This window comes from Lampetra fluviatilis, chromosome 61 (assembly GCF_964198595.1).
Source record: "Lampetra fluviatilis chromosome 61, kcLamFluv1.1, whole genome shotgun sequence".
NCBI lineage: Eukaryota > Metazoa > Chordata > Hyperoartia > Petromyzontiformes > Petromyzontidae > Lampetra > Lampetra fluviatilis.
Genome location: NC_136335.1, coordinates 4,746,428 through 4,761,187, shown reverse-complemented (window position 1 = coordinate 4,761,187; position 14,760 = coordinate 4,746,428). Strand labels below are relative to the sequence as shown.

The 14,760-nt window shown below is 62.7% G+C and overlaps 1 protein-coding gene across 1 annotated transcript in view; it reads left to right on the top strand.

The window, feature by feature from the left end:
• The window catches only part of LOC144951215 (uncharacterized), a 68,247-nt gene that overhangs the window by 11,371 nt on the left and 42,116 nt on the right, over positions 1 to 14,760 (top strand). The window contains exon 3 of the mRNA XM_078881364.1: positions 14,077 to 14,197. Coding sequence (XP_078737490.1) covers positions 14,077 to 14,197 — 121 coding nt within the window. The remainder of the gene's footprint in view (positions 1 to 14,076; positions 14,198 to 14,760) is intronic.

The following is a 14,760-nucleotide window of genomic DNA, read 5'->3' as shown; positions in this document are numbered from 1 at the left end:
CTGGTGGGGTTGGTGGGTGTCTGGTGGGTGTTGGTGGGTGTCTGGTGGGTGTCTGGTGGGGTTGGTGAGTGTCTGGTGGGTGTTGGTGGGTGTCTGGTGGGTGTTGGTGGGTGTCTGGTGGGTGTCTGGTGGGTGTCTGGTGGGTGTCTGGTGGGTGTCTGGTGGGTGTCTGGTGGGTGTCTGGTGGGTGTTGGTGGGTGTCTGGTGGGTGTCTGGTGGGTGTCTGTTGGGGGTTGGTAGGAGCTGGTGGGTGTCTGGTGGGTGTTGGTGGGTGTCTGGTGGGTGTCTGGTGGGTGTTGGTGGGTGTTGGTGGGTGTCTGGTGGGTGTTGGTGGGTGTCTGGTGGGTGTCTGGTAGGTGTTGGTGGGTGTCTGGTGGGTGTCTGGTGGGTGTTGGTGGGTGTCTGGTGGGGTTGGTGGGTGTCTGGTGGGTGTCTGGTGGGTGTTGGTGGGTGTCTGGTGGGTGTTGGTGGGTGTCTGGTGGGTGTCTGGTGGGTGTTGGTGGGTGTTGGTGGGTGTCTGGTGGGTGTTGGTGGGTGTCTGGTGGGTGTCTGGTAGGTGTTGGTGGGTGTCTGGTGGGTGTCTGGTGGGGTTGGTGGGTGTCTGGTGGGGGTTGGTGGGTGTTGGTGGGTGTCTGGTGGGTGTTGGTGGGTGTCTGGTGGGTGTCTGGTGGGTGTCTGGTGGGTGTCTGGTGGGGGTTGGTGGGTGTCTGGTGGGTGTCTGGTGGGTGTTGGTGGGTGTCTGGTGGGTGTCTGGTGGGTGTTGGTGGGTGTCTGGTGGGTGTTGGTGGGTGTCTGGTGGGTGTTGGTGGGTGTTGGTGGGTGTCTGGTGGGGTTGGTGGGTGTCTGGTGGGTGTTGGTGGGTGTCTGGTGGGTGTCTGGTGGGTGTCTGTTGGGGGTTGGTGGGAGCTGGTGGGTGTCTGGTGGGTGTTGGTGGGTGTCTGGTGGGTGTTGGTGGGTGTCTGGTGGGTGTTGGTGGGTGTCTGGTGGGTGTCTGGTAGGTGTTGGTGGGTGTCTGGTGGGTGTCTGGTGGGTGTTGGTGGGTGTCTGGTGGGTGTCTGGTGGGTGTCTGGTGGGTGTCTGGTGGGTGTTGGTGGGTGTCTGGTGGGTGTTGGTGGGTGTCTAGTGGGTGTTGGTGGGTGTCTGGTGGGTGTCTGGTGGGTGTTGGTGGGTGTTGGTGGGTGTCTGGTGGGTGTTGGTGGGTGTTGGTGGGTGTCTGGTGGGTGTTGGTGGGTGTCTGGTGGATGTCTGGTGGGGTTGGTGGGTGTCTGGTGGGTGTCTGGTGGGTGTCTGGTGGGTGTCTGGTGGGTGTCTGGTGGGTGTCTGGTGGGGTTGGTGGGTGTCTGGTGGGTGTTGGTGGCTGTCTGGTGGGTGTCTGGTGGGTGTTGGTGGGTGTCTGGTGGGAGTCTGGTGGGTGTCTGGTGGGAGTCTGGTGGGAGTCTGGTGGCTGTTGGTGGGTGTTGGTGGGTGTCTGGTGGGTGTTGGTGGGAGTCTGGTGGGTGTTGGTGGGAGTCTGGTGGGTGTTGGTGGGTGTCTGGTGGGAGTCTGGTGGGTGTTGGTGGGAGTCTGGTGGGTGTCTGGTGGGGTTGGTGGGTGTCTGGTGGGTGTCTGGTGGGTGTCTGGTGGGTGTCTGGTGGGTGTTGTTGGGTGTCTGGTGGGTGTTGGTGGGAGTCTGGTGGGTGTTGGTGGGTGTCTGGTGGGTGTTGGTGGGTGTCTGGTGGGTGTCTGGTGGGTGTTGGTGGGTGTTGGTGGGTGTCTGGTGGGTGTTGGTGGGTGTCTGGTGGGTGTCTGGTGGGTGTTGGTGGGTGTCTGGTGGGTGTCTGGTGGGTGTTGGTGGGAGTCTGGTGGGTGTCTGGTGGGTGTTGGTGGGAGTCTGGTGGGGGTTGGTGGGTGTCTGGTGGGTGTCTGGTGGGTGTCTGGTGGGTGTCTGGTGGGTGTCTGGTGGGGGTTGGTGGGTGTCTGGTGGGTATTGGTGGGTGTCTGGTGGGTGTTGGTGGGTGTTGGTGGGTGTGTGGTGGGTGTCGGGTGGGTGTTGGTGGGTGTCTGGTGGGTGTCTGGTGGGGTTGGTGGGTGTCTGGTGGGTGTCTGGTGGGGTTGGTGGGTGTCTGGTGGGGGTTGGTGGGTGTTGGTGGGTGTCTGGTGGGTGTTGGTGGGTGTCTGGTGGGTGTTGGTGGGTGTCTGGTGGGTGTCTGGTGGGTGTCTGGTGGGTGTTGGTGGGTGTCTGGTGGGTGTTGGTGGGTGTCTGGTGGGTGTCTGGTGGGTGCTGGTGGGTGTCTGGTGGGTGTTGGTGGGTGTCTGGTGGGTGTCTGGTGGGTGTCTGGTGGGTGTTGGTGGGAGTCTGGTGGGTGTCTGGTGGGGGTTGGTGGGTGTCTGGTGGGTGTCTGGTGGGTGTCTGGTGGGGGTTGGTGGGTGTCTGGTGGGTATTGGTGGGTGTCTGGTGGGTGTTGGTGGGTGTTGGTGGGTGTGTGGTGGGTGTCTGGTGGGTGTTGGTGGGTGTCTGGTGGGTGTCTGGTGGGGTTGGTGGGTGTCTGGTGGGTGTCTGGTGGGGTTGGTGGGTGTCTGGTGGGGGTTGGTGGGTGTCTGGTGGGTGTCTGGTGGGTGTCTGGTGGGTGTCTGGTGGGTGTCTGGTGGGTGTTGGTGGGTGTCTGGTGGGTGTTGGTGGGTGTTGGTGGGTGTCTGGTGGGTGTTGGTGGGTGTTGGTGGGTGTCTGGTGGGGTTGGTGGGTGTCTGGTGGGTGTCTGGTGGGTGTTGGTGGGTGTCTGGTGGGTGTCTGGTGGGTGTTGGTGGGTGTCTGGTGGGGCTGGTGGGTGTCTGGTGGGTGTCTGGTGGGTGTCTGGTGGGTGTTGGTGGGTGTTGGTGGGTGTCTAGTGGGTGTTGGTGGGTGTCTGGTGGGTGTCTGGTGGGGGCTGGTGGGTGTCTGGTGGGTGTTGGTGGGTGTCTGGTGGGTGTTGGTGGGTGTCTGGTGGGTGTCTGGTGGGTGTTTGGTGGGTTCTGGTGGGGTTCTGGTGGGGTTGGTGGGTGTCTGGTGGGTGTCTGGTGGGTGTTGGTGGGTGTCTGGTGGGTGTCTGGTGGGGTTGGTGAGTGTCTGGTGGGTGTTGGTGGGTGTCTGGTGGGTGTTGGTGGGTGTCTGGTGGGTGTCTGGTGGGTGTCTGGTGGGTGTTGGTGGGTGTCTGGTGGGTGTCTGGTGGGTGTCTGGTGGGTGTCTGGTGGGTGTTGGTGGGTGTCTGGTGGGTGTCTGGTGGGTGTCTGTTGGGGGTTGGTAGGAGCTGGTGGGTGTCTGGTGGGTGTTGGTGGGTGTCTGGTGGGTGTCTGGTGGGTGTTGGTGGGTGTTGGTGGGTGTCTGGTGGGTGTTGGTGGGTGTCTGGTGGGTGTCTGGTAGGTGTTGGTGGGTGTCTGGTGGGTGTCTGGTGGGTGTTGGTGGGTGTCTGGTGGGGTTGGTGGGTGTCTGGTGGGTGTCTGGTGGGTGTTGGTGGGTGTCTGGTGGGTGTTGGTGGGTGTCTGGTGGGTGTTGGTGGGTGTCTAGTGGGTGTTGGTGGGTGTCTGGTGGGTGACTGGTGGGTGTTGGTGGGTGTCTGGTGGGTGTTGGTGGGTGTCTGGTGGGTGTTGGTGGGTGTTGGTGGGTGTCTGGTGGGTGTTGGTGGGTGTCTGGTGGGTTTCTGGTGGGTGTCTGGTGGGTGTTGGTGGGTGTCTGGTGGGTGTCTGGTGGGGTTGGTGGGTGTCTGGTGGGTGTCTGGTGGGTGTCTGGTGGGTGTCTGGTGGGTGTCTGGTGGGTGTCTGGTGGGGTTGGTGGGTGTCTGGTGGGTGTCTGGTGGGTGTTGGTGGCTGTCTGGTGGGTGTCTGGTGGGTGTTGGTGGGTGTCTGGTGGGTGTCTGGTGGGTGTCTGGTGGGAGTCTGGTGGGAGTCTGGTGGCTGTTGGTGGGTGTTGGTGGGTGTCTGGTGGGTGTTGGTGGGAGTCTGGTGGGTGTCTGGTGGGTGTTGGTGGGAGTCTGGTGGGTGTCTGGTGGGTGTTGGTGGGTGTCTGGTGGGAGTCTGGTGGGTGTTGGTGGGAGTCTGGTGGGTGTCTGGTGGGGTTGGTGGGTGTATGGTGGGTGTCTGGTGGGTGTCTGGTGGGTGTCTGGTGGGTGTTGTTGGGTGTCTGGTGGGTGTTGGTGGGAGTCTGGTGGGTGTTGGTGGGTGTCTGGTGGGTGTTGGTGGGTGTCTGGTGGGTGTTGGTGGGTGTTGGTGGGTGTCTGGTGGGTGTTGGTGGGTGTCTGGTGGGTGTCTGGTGGGTGTCTGGTGGGTGTTGGTGGGAGTCTGGTGGGTGTCTGGTGGGTGTTGGTGGGAGTCTGGTGGGGGTTGGTGGGTGTCTGGTGGGTGTCTGGTGGGTGTCTGGTGGGTGTCTGGTGGGGGTTGGTCGGTGTCTGGTGGGTATTGGTGGGTGTTGGTGGGTGTTGGTGGGTGTCTGGTGGGTGTTGGTGGGTGTCTGGTGGGTGTCTGGTGGGGTTGGTGGGTGTCTGGTGGGTGTCTGGTGGGGTTGGTGGGTGTCTGGTGGGGGTTGGTGGGTGTTGGTGGGTGTTGGTGGGTGTCTGGTGGGTGTCTGGTGGGTGTCTGGTGGGTGTTGGTGGGTGTCTGGTGGGTGTCTGGTGGGTGTTGGTGGGTGTTGGTGGGTGTCTGGTGGGTGTCTGGTGGGTGTTGGTGGGTGTTGGTGGGTGTCTGGTGGGTGTTGGTGGGTGTCTGGTGGGTGTCTGGTGGGTGTTGGTGGGTGTTGGTGGGTGTCTGGTGGGTGTCTGGTGGGTGTCTGGTGGGTGTTGGTGGGAGTCTGGTGGGTGTTGGTGGGAGTCTGGTGGGTGTCTGGTGGGGGTTGGTGGGTGTCTGGTGGGTGTCTGGTGGGTGTCTGGTGGGTGTCTGGTGGGGGTTGGTGGGTGTCTGGTGGGTATTGGTGGGTGTCTGGTGGGTGTTGGTGGGTGTTGGTGGGTGTGTGGTGGGTGTCTGGTGTGTGTTGGTGGGTGTCTGGTGGGTGTCTGGTGGGGTTGGTGGGTGTCTGGTGGGTGTCTGGTGGGGTTGGTGTGTGTCTGGTGGGGGTTGGTGGGTGTTGGTGGGTGTCTGGTGGGTGTCTGGTGGGGGTTGGTGGGTGTCTGGTGGGTGTCTGGTGGGTGTTGGTGGGTGTCTGGTGGGTGTCTGGTGGGTGTCTGGTGGGTGTTGTTGGGTGTCTGGTGGGTGTTGGTGGGTGTCTGGTGGGTGTTGGTGGGTGTCTGGTGGGGTTGGTGGGTGTCTGGTGGGTGTCTGGTGGGTGTCTGGTGGGTGTTGGTGGGTGTCTGGTGGGGCTGGTGGGTGTCTGGTGGGTGTCTGGTGGGGTTGGTGGGTGTCTGGTGGGTGTTGATGGGTGTCTGATGGGTGTCTGGTGGGTGTCTGGTGGGTGTCTGGTGGGTGTCTGGTGGGGGCTGGTGGGTGTCTGGTGGGTGTCTGGTGGGTGTCTGGTGGGTGTCTGGTGGGTGTCTGGTTGGAGTCTGGTGGGTGTTGGTGGGGGTCTGGTTGGTGTTGGTGGGTGTCTAGTGGGGGTTGGTGGGTGTCTGGTGGGTGTCTGGTGGGGGTCTGGTGGGTGTCTGGTGGGGGTTGGTGGGTGTCTGGTGGGTGTCTGGTGGGTGTCTGGTGGGTGTTGGTGGGTGTCTGTTGGGTGTCTGGTGGGTGTCTGGTGGGTGTTGGTGGGGGTTGGTGGGTGTTTGGTGGGTGTCTGGTGGGTGTTGGTGGGTGTCTGGTGGGTGTCTGGTGGGTGTTGGTGGGTGTCTGGTGGGTGTTGGTGGGTGTCTGGTGGGTGTCTGGTGGGTGTCTGGTGGGTGTCTGGTGGGTGTCTGGTGGGTGTTGGTGGGTGTCTGGTGGGTGTTGGTGGGTGTCTGGTGGGTGTCTGGTGGGTGTCTGGTGGGTGTCTGGTGGGTGTTGGTGGGTGTCTGGTGGGTGTTGGTGGGTGTCTGGTGGGTGTTGGTTGGAGTCTGGTGGGTGTCTGGTGGGTGTTGGTGGGTGTCTGGTGGGTGTTGGTGGGTGTCTGGTGGGTGTTGGTGGGTGTTGGTGGGTGTCTGGTGGGTGTCTGGTGGGTGTTGGTGGGTGTCTGGTGGGTGTCTGGTGGGTGTTGGTGGGTGTCTGGTGGGTGTCTGGTGGGGGTCTGGTTGGTGTTGGTGGGTGTCTAGTGGGGGTTGGTGGGTGTCTGGTGGGTGTCTGGTGGGGGTCTGGTGGGTGTCTGGTGGGGGTTGGTGGGTGTCTGGTGGGTGTCTGGTGGGTGTCTGGTGGGTGTTGGTGGGTGTCTGGTGGGTGTCTGGTGGGGGTTGGTGGGTGTCTGGTGGGTGTCTGGTGGGTGTCTGGTGGGGGTTGGTGGGTGTCTGGTGGGTGTCTGGTGGGGGTTGGTGGGTGTCTGGTGGGTGTCTGGTGGGGGTTGGTGGGTGTCTGGTGGGTGTCTGGTGGGTGTCTGGTGGGTGTCTGGTGGGTGTTGGTGGGTGTTGGTGGGTGTCTGGTGGGTGTTGGTGGGTGTTGGTGGGTGTTGGTGGGTGTTGGTGGGTGTCTGGTGGGTGTCTGGTGGGTGTCTGGTGGGTGTTGGTGGGTGTCTGGTGGGTGTTGGTGGGTGTCTGGTGGGTGTTGGTGGGTGTTGGTGGGTGTTGGTGGGTGTCTGGTGGGTGTTGGTGGGTGTCTGGTGGGTGTTGGTGGGTGTCTGGTGGGTGTTGGTGGGTGTCTGGTGGGTGTTGGTGGGAGTCTGGTGGGTGTTGGTGGGAGTCTGGTGGGTGTCTGGTGGGTGTCTGGTGGGTGTCTGGTGGGTGTCTGGTGGGGGTTGGTGGGTGTCTGGTGGGTGTCTGGTGGGAGTCTGGTGGGTGTTGGTGGGAGTCTGGTGGGTGTCTGGTGGGTGTTGGTGGGAGTCTGGTGGGTGTTGGTGGGAGTCTGGTGGGTGTCTGGTGGGTGTTGGTGGGAGTCTGGTGGGTGTCTGGTGGGGGTTGGTGGGTGTCTGGTGGGTGTCTGGTTGGTGTCTGGTGGGTGTCTGGTGGGGGTTGGTGGGTGTCTGGTGGGTGTCTGGTGGGTGTTGGTTGGTGTCTGGTGGGTGTCTGGTGGGTGTTGGTGGGTGTTGGTGGGTGTCTGGTGGGGGTTGGTGGGTGTTGGCGGGTGTTGGTGGGTGTCTGGTGGGAGTCTGGTGGGTGTTGGTGGGTGTCTGGTGGGTGTCTGGTGGGTGTCTGGTGGGTGTTGGTGGGTGTTGGTGGGTGTCTGGTGGGTGTTTGGTGGGTGTTGGTGGGTGTCTGGTGGGTGTCTGGTGGGTGTTGGTGGGTGTTGGTGGGTGTTGGTGGGTGTCTGGTGGGTGTTGGTGGGTGTTGGTGGGTGTCTGGTGGGTGTTGGTGGGTTTTGGTGGGTGTCTGGTGGGTGTTGGTGGGTGTCTGGTGGGAGTGGTGGGTGTTGCTGGGAGTCTGGTGGGTGTCTGGTGGGGTTGGTGGGTGTCTGGTGGGTGTCTGGTGGGTGTCTGGTGGGTGTCTGGTGGGTGTTGTTGGGTGTCTGGTGGGTGTTGGTGGGAGTCTGGTGGGTGTTGGTGGGTGTCTGGTGGGTGTTGGTGGGTGTCTGGTGGGTGTTGGTGGGTGTTGGTGGGTGTCTGGTGGGTGTCTGGTGGGTGTTGGTGGGTGTTGGTGGGTGTCTGGTGGGTGTCTGGTGGGTGTCTGGTGGGTGTTGGTGGGAGTCTGGTGGGTGTCTGGTGGGTGTTGGTGGGAGTCTGGCAGGTGTCTGGTGGGTGTCTGGTGGGTGTTGGTGGGAGTCTGGTGGGTGTCTGGTGGGTGTTGGTGGGAGTCTGGCGGGTGTCTGGTGGGGGTTGGTGGGAGTCTGGTGGGTGTTGGTGGGAGTCTGGTGGGTGTCTGGTGGGTGTCTGGTGGGGGTTGGTGGGTGTCTGGTGGGTGTCTGGTGGGTGTTGGTGGGTGTCTGGTGGGGGCTGGTGGGTGTCTGGTGGGTGTCTGGTGGGTGTTGGTGGGTGTCTGGTGGGTGTTGGTGGGTGTCTGGTGGGTGTCTGGTGGGGTTGGTGGGTGTCTGGTGGGGGTTGGTGGGTGTTGGTGGGTGTTGGTGGGTGTCTAGTGGGTGTTGGTGGGTGTCTGGTGGGTGTCTGGTGGGTGTCTGGTGGGTGTCTGGTGGGGGTTGGTGGGTGTCTGGTGGGTGTTGGTGGGTGTCTGGTGGGTGTTGGTGGGTGTCTGGTGGGTGTTGGTGGGTGTCTGGTGGGTGTCTGGTGGGAGTCTGGTGGGTGTTGGTGGGTGTCTGGTGGGTGTCTGGTGGGGGTTGGTGGGTGTCTGGTGGGTGTCTGGTGGGTGTCTGGTGGGTGTCTGGTGGGTGTTGGTGGGTGTCTGGTGGGTGTTGGTGGGGGTTGGTGGGTGTCTGGTGGGTGTCTGGTGGGTGTTGGTGGGTGTCTGGTGGGTGTCTGGTGGGTGTTGGTGGGTGTTGGTGGGTGTCTGGTGGGTGTCTGGTGGGGCTGGTGGGTGTCTGGTGGGGCTGGTGGGTGTCTGGTGGGTGTTGGTGGGTGTCTGGTGGGTGTCTGGTGGGTGTCTGGTGGGGTTGATGGGTGTCTGGTGGGTGTCTGGTGGGTGTTGGTGGGTGTTGGTGGGTGTTGGTGGTTGTCTGGTGGGTGTCTGGTGGGTGTCTGGTGGGTGTCTGGTGGGTGTCTGGTGGGTGTCTGGTGGGTGTCTGGTGGGTGTCTGGTTGGTGTCTGGTTGGAGTCTGGTGGGTGTCTGGTGGGTGTCTGGTGGGTGTTGGTGGGTGTCTGGTGGGGGTTGGTGGGTGTCTGGTGGGGGTTGGTGGGTGTCTGGTGGGTGTCTGGTGGGTGTCTGGTGGGTGTCTGGTGGGGGTCTGGTGGGGGTCTGGTGGGGTTGGTGGGTGTCTGGTGGGGGTCTGGTGGGTGTTGGTGGGTGTTGGTGGGTGTCTAGTGGGTGTTGGTGGGTGTCTGGTGGGTGTCTGGTGGGGGCTGGTGGGTGTCTGGTGGGTGTTCGTGGGTGTCTGGTGGGTGTTGGTGGGTGTCTGGTGGGTGTCTGGTGGGTGTCTGGTGGGTGTCTGGTGGGTGTTGGTGGGTGTCTGGTGGGTGTTGGTGGTTGTCTGGTGGGTGTCTGGTGGGTGTTGGTGGTTGTCTGGTGGGTGTCTGGTGGGGTTGGTGGGTGTCTGGTGGGTGTCTGGTGGGTGTCTGGTGGGTGTCTGGTGGGTGTCTGGTGGGTGTCTGGTGGGTGTCTGGTGGGTGTTGGTGGTTGTCTGGTGGGTGTCTGGTGGGGTTGGTGGGTGTCTGGTGGGTGTCTGGTGGGTGTCTGGTGGGTGTCTGGTGGGTGTCTGGTGGGTGTTGGTGGTTGTCTGGTGGGTGTCTGGTGGGTGTCTGGTGGGTGTCTGGTAGGTGTTGGTGGTTGTCTGGTGGGTGTCTGGTGGGGTTGGTGGGTGTCTGGTGGGTGTTTGGTGGGTGGCTGGTGGGTGTCTGGTGGGTGTTGGTGGGTGTCTGGTGGGTGTCTGGTGGGTGTTGGTGGTTGTCTGGTGGGTGTCTGGTGGGGTTGGTGGGTGTCTGGTGGGTGTCTGGTGGGTGTCTGGTGGGTGTCTGGTGGGTGTCTGGTGGGTGTTGGTGGTTGTCTGGTGGGTGTCTGGTGGGGTTGGTGGGTGTCTGGTGGGTGTCTGGTGGGTGTTGCTGGGTGTCTGGTGGGTGTCTGGTGGGGTTGGTGGGTGTCTGGTGGGTGTTGGTGGTTGTCTGGTGGGTGTCTGGTGGGTGTCTGGTGGGTGTTTGGTGGGTGTCTGGTGGGGGCTGGTGGGTGTCTGGTGGGTGTCTGGTGGGTGTTGGTGGTTGTCTGGTGGGTGTTGGTGGGTGTCTGGTGGGTGTCTGGTGGGGGCTGGTGGGTGTCTGGTGGGGGCTGGTGGGTGTCTGGTGGGTGTTGGTGGGTGTCTGGTGGGTGTCTGGTGGGGTTGGTGGGTGTCTGGTGGGTGTCTGGTGGGTGTCTGGTGGGTGTCTGGTGGGTGTCTGGTGGGGGCTGGTGGGTGTCTGGTGGGTGTTGGTGGGTGTCTGGTGGGTGTCTGGTGGGTGTTGGTGGTTGTCTGGTAGGTGTCTGGTGGGGTTGGTGGGTATCTGGTGGGTGTCTGGTGGGTGTCTGGTGGGTGTTGGTGGTTGTCCGGTGGGTGTCTGGTGGGGTTGGTGGGTGTCTGGTGGGTGTCTGGTGGGTGTCTGGTGGGTGTCTGGTTGGTGTCTGGTGGGTGTCTGGTGGGGGCTGGTGGGTGTCTGGTGGGTGTCTGGTGGGTGTTGGTGGGTGTCTGGTGGGTGTCTGGTGGGTGTCTGGTGGGGGTTGGTGGGTGTCTGGTGGGTATTGGTGGGTGTCTGGTGGGTGTTGGTGGGTGTCTGGTGGGTGTCTGGTGGGTGTCTGGTGGGGGTTGGTGGGTGTCTGGTGGGTATTGGTGGGTGTCTGGTGGGTGTCTGGTGGGTGTCTGGTGGGTGTCTGGTGGGTGTTGGTGGGTGTCTGGTGGGTGTTGGTGGGGGTTGGTGGGTGTCTGGTGGGTGTCTGGTGGGTGTTGGTGGGTGTCTGGTGGGTGTCTGGTGGGTGTTGGTGGGTGTTGGTGGGTGTCTGGTGGGTGTCTGGTGGGTGTCTGGTGGGGCTGGTGGGTGTCTGGTGGGGCTGGTGGGTGTCTGGTGGGTGTTGGTGGGTGTCTGGTGGGTGTCTGGTGGGTGTCTGGTGGGGTTGATGGGTGTCTGGTGGGTGTCTGGTGGGTGTTGGTGGGTGTTGGTGGGTGTTGGTGGTTGTCTGGTGGGTGTCTGGTGGGTGTCTGGTGGGTGTCTGGTGGGTGTCTGGTGGGTGTCTGGTGGGTGTCTGGTTGGTGTCTGGTTGGAGTCTGGTGGGTGTCTGGTGGGTGTCTGGTGGGTGTTGGTGGGTGTCTGGTGGGGGTTGGTGGGTGTCTGGTGGGGGTTGGTGGGTGTCTGGTGGGTGTCTGGTGGGGGTCTGGTGGGGGTCTGGTGGGGTTGGTGGGTGTCTGGTGGGGGTCTGGTGGGTGTTGGTGGGTGTTGGTGGGTGTCTAGTGGGTGTTGGTGGGTGTCTGGTGGGTGTCTGGTGGGGGCTGGTGGGTGTCTGGTGGGTGTTCGTGGGTGTCTGGTGGGTGTTGGTGGGTGTCTGGTGGGTGTCTGGTGGGTGTCTGGTGGGTGTCTGGTGGGTGTTGGTGGGTGTCTGGTGGGTGTTGGTGGTTGTCTGGTGGGTGTCTGGTGGGTGTTGGTGGTTGTCTGGTGGGTGTCTGGTGGGGTTGGTGGGTGTCTGGTGGGTGTCTGGTGGGTGTCTGGTGGGTGTCTGGTGGGTGTCTGGTGGGTGTTGGTGGTTGTCTGGTGGGTGTCTGGTGGGGTTGGTGGGTGTCTGGTGGGTGTCTGGTGGGTGTCTGGTGGGTGTCTGGTGGGTGTCTGGTGGGTGTCTGGTGGGTGTTGGTGGTTGTCTGGTGGGTGTCTGGTGGGTGTCTGGTGGGTGTCTGGTAGGTGTTGGTGGTTGTCTGGTGGGTGTCTGGTGGGGTTGGTGGGTGTCTGGTGGGTGTTTGGTGGGTGGCTGGTGGGTGTCTGGTGGGTGTTGGTGGGTGTCTGGTGGGTGTCTGGTGGGTGTTGGTGGTTGTCTGGTGGGTGTCTGGTGGGGTTGGTGGGTGTCTGGTGGGTGTCTGGTGGGTGTCTGGTGGGTGTCTGGTGGGTGTCTGGTGGTTGTCTGGTGGGTGTCTGGTGGGGTTGGTGGGTGTCTGGTGGGTGTCTGGTGGGTGTTGCTGGGTGTCTGGTGGGTGTCTGGTGGGGTTGGTGGGTGTCTGGTGGGTGTTGGTGGTTGTATGGTGGGTGTCTGGTGGGTGTCTGGTGGGTGTCTGGTGGGTGTCTGGTGGGGGCTGGTGGGTGTCTGGTGGGTGTCTGGTGGGTGTTGGTGGTTGTCTGGTGGGTGTTGGTGGGTGTCTGGTGGGTGTCTGGTGGGGGCTGGTGGGTGTCTGGTGGGGGCTGGTGGGTGTCTGGTGGGTGTTGGTGGGTGTCTGGTGGGTGTCTGGTGGGGTTGGTGGGTGTCTGGTGGGTGTCTGGTGGGTGTCTGGTGGGTGTCTGGTGGGGGCTGGTGGGTGTCTGGTGGGTGTTGGTGGGTGTCTGGTGGGTGTCTGGTGGGTGTTGGTGGTTGTCTGGTAGGTGTCTGGTGGGGTTGGTGGGTATCTGGTGGGTGTCTGGTGGGTGTCTGGTGGGTGTTGGTGGTTGTCCGGTGGGTGTCTGGTGGGGTTGGTGGGTGTCTGGTGGGTGTCTGGTGGGTGTCTGGTGGGTGTCTGGTTGGTGTCTGGTGGGTGTCTGGTGGGGGCTGGTGGGTGTCTGGTGGGTGTCTGGTGGGTGTCTGGTGGGTGTTGGTGGGTGTCTGGTTGGAGTCTGGTGGGTGTCTGGTGGGTGTCTGGTGGGTGTTGGTGGGTGTTGGTGGGTGTCTGGTGGATGTCTGGTGGGGGTCTGGTGGGTGTTTGTGGGTGTCTGGTGGGGGTTGGTGGGTGTCTGGTGGGTGTCTGGTGGGTGTTGGTGGGTGTCTGGTGGGTGTCTGGTGGGTGTTGGTGGGTGTCTAGTGGGTGTCTGGTGGGTGTCTGGTGGGTGTTGGTGGGTGTTGGTGGGTGTCTTGTGGGTGTTGGTGGGTGTTGGTGGGTGTCTGGTGGGTGTTGGTGGGTGTCTTGTGGGAGTCTGGTGGGTGTCTGGTGGGGGCTGGTGGGGGCTGGTGGGTGTCTGGTGGGTGTTGGTGGGTGTTGGTGGGTGTTTGGTGGGTGTTGGTGGGTGTTGGTGGGTGTCTGGTGGGTGTCTGGTGGGTGTTGGTGGGTGTTGGTGGGTGTCTTGTGGGAGTCTGGTGGGTGTCTGGTGGGGGCTGGTGGGTGTCTGGTGGGTGTTGGTGGGTGTTGGTGGGTGTCTGGTGGGTGTCTGGTGGGTGTTGGTGGGTGTTGGTGGGTGTCTGGTGGGTGTCTGGTGGGTGTCTGGTGGGTGTCTGGTGGGTGTCTGGTGGGTGTCTGGTGGGTGTCTGGTGGGTGTTGGTGGGTGTCTGGTGGGGGCTGGTGGGTGTCTGGTGGGTGTCTGGTGGGTGTTGGTGGGTGTCTGGTGGGTGTTGGTGGGTGTCTGGTGGGTGTTGGTGGGTGTTGGTGGGTGTCTGGTGGGTGTCTGGTGGGTGTCTGGTGGGTGTTGGTGGGTGTCTGGTGGGTGTTGGTGGGTGTCTGGTGGGTGTCTGGTGGGTGTTTGGTGGGTGTCTGGTGGGTGTCTGGTGGGTGTCTGGTGGGTGTCTGGTGGGTGTCTGGTGGGTGTCTGGTGGGTGTCTGGTGGGGCTGGTGGGTGTCTGGTGGGTGTTGGTGGGTGTCTGGTGGGTGTTGGTGGGGGCTGGTTGGTGTTGGTGGGTGTCTGGTGGGTGTCTGGTGGGTGTCTGGTGGGTGTCTGGTTGGTGTTGGTTGGTGTTGGTGGGTGTCTGGTGGGTGTTGGTGGGTGTCTGGTGGGTGTCTGGTTGGTGTTGGTGGGGGCTGGTTGTTGTTGGTGGGTGTCTGGTTGGTGTTGGTGGGGGCTGGTTGGTGTTGGTGTGGGCTGGTTGGTGTTGGTGGGTGTCTGGTGGGTGTCTGGTGGGTGTCTGGTGGGTGTCTGGTTGGTGTTGGTGGGGGCTGGTTGGTGTTGGTGGGTGTTGGTGGGTGTCTGGTGGGTGTTGGTGGGTGTCTGGTTGGTGTTGGTGGGGGCTGGTTGGTGTTGGTGGGTGTCTGGTGGGTGTCTGGTGGGTGTCTGGTGGGTGTCTGGTTGGTGTTGGTGGGTGTTGGTGGGTGTCTGGTGGGTGTCTGGTGGGTGTTTGGTGGGTGTCTGGTGGGTGTCTGGTGGGGCTGGTGGGTGTCTGGTGGGGCTGGTGGGTGTCTGGTGGGTGTTGGTGGGTGTCTGGTGGGTGTTGGTGGGGGCTGGTTGGTGTTGGTGGGTGTCTGGTGGGTGTCTGGTGGGTGTCTGGTGGGTGTCTGGTGGGTGTTGGTGGGTGTCTGGTGGGTGTCTGGTGGGTGTCTGGTGGGTGTCTGGTGGGTGTTGGTGGGTGTCTGGTGGGTGTCTGGTGGGGGCTGGTGGGTGTTGGTGGGTGTCTGTACGGTGACGCTGCTGTGTCGGTGCTGCAGCTGCGGCAGGTGGAGAACCGCGTGGCGGCGCTTGGCACGAGCTCGGCCATCATGAGCCCCGTGGCCCGGCGCAAGGGGTCACCGCTCGTCACGTCCACCTCCCGCAAGACGGCGCGGCGCGGTGAGCTCCACCATCGCCACTACCAGCACCTGCAGCACCAGCAGCACCACCACTACTACCAGCACCACTACCACCACCACTACCACCACCACTACCACCACCACTACCAGCACCACTACCACCACCACTACCACCACCACTACCACCACCACTACCAGCACCACTACCAGCACCACTACCACCACCACTACCACCACCACTACCACCACCACTACCACCACCACTACCACCACCACTACCACCACCACTACCACCACCACTACCAGCACCACTACCAGCACCACTACCAGCACCACCAGCACTACTACCACCAGCACCACCACGACCAGCACCACCAGCACTACTACCACCACTACCACTACCAGCACTACTACCACCACTACCACTACCAGCACCACTACCACCACTACCACTACCACCACTACCAGCACCACCAGCACTACTACCATCACCACCACTACCAGCACCATCACCACTACCAGCACCACCACCACTACCACCACCACTACCAGCACCACTACCAGCACCACCACCACTACCACCACCACCACCACCAGCACCAC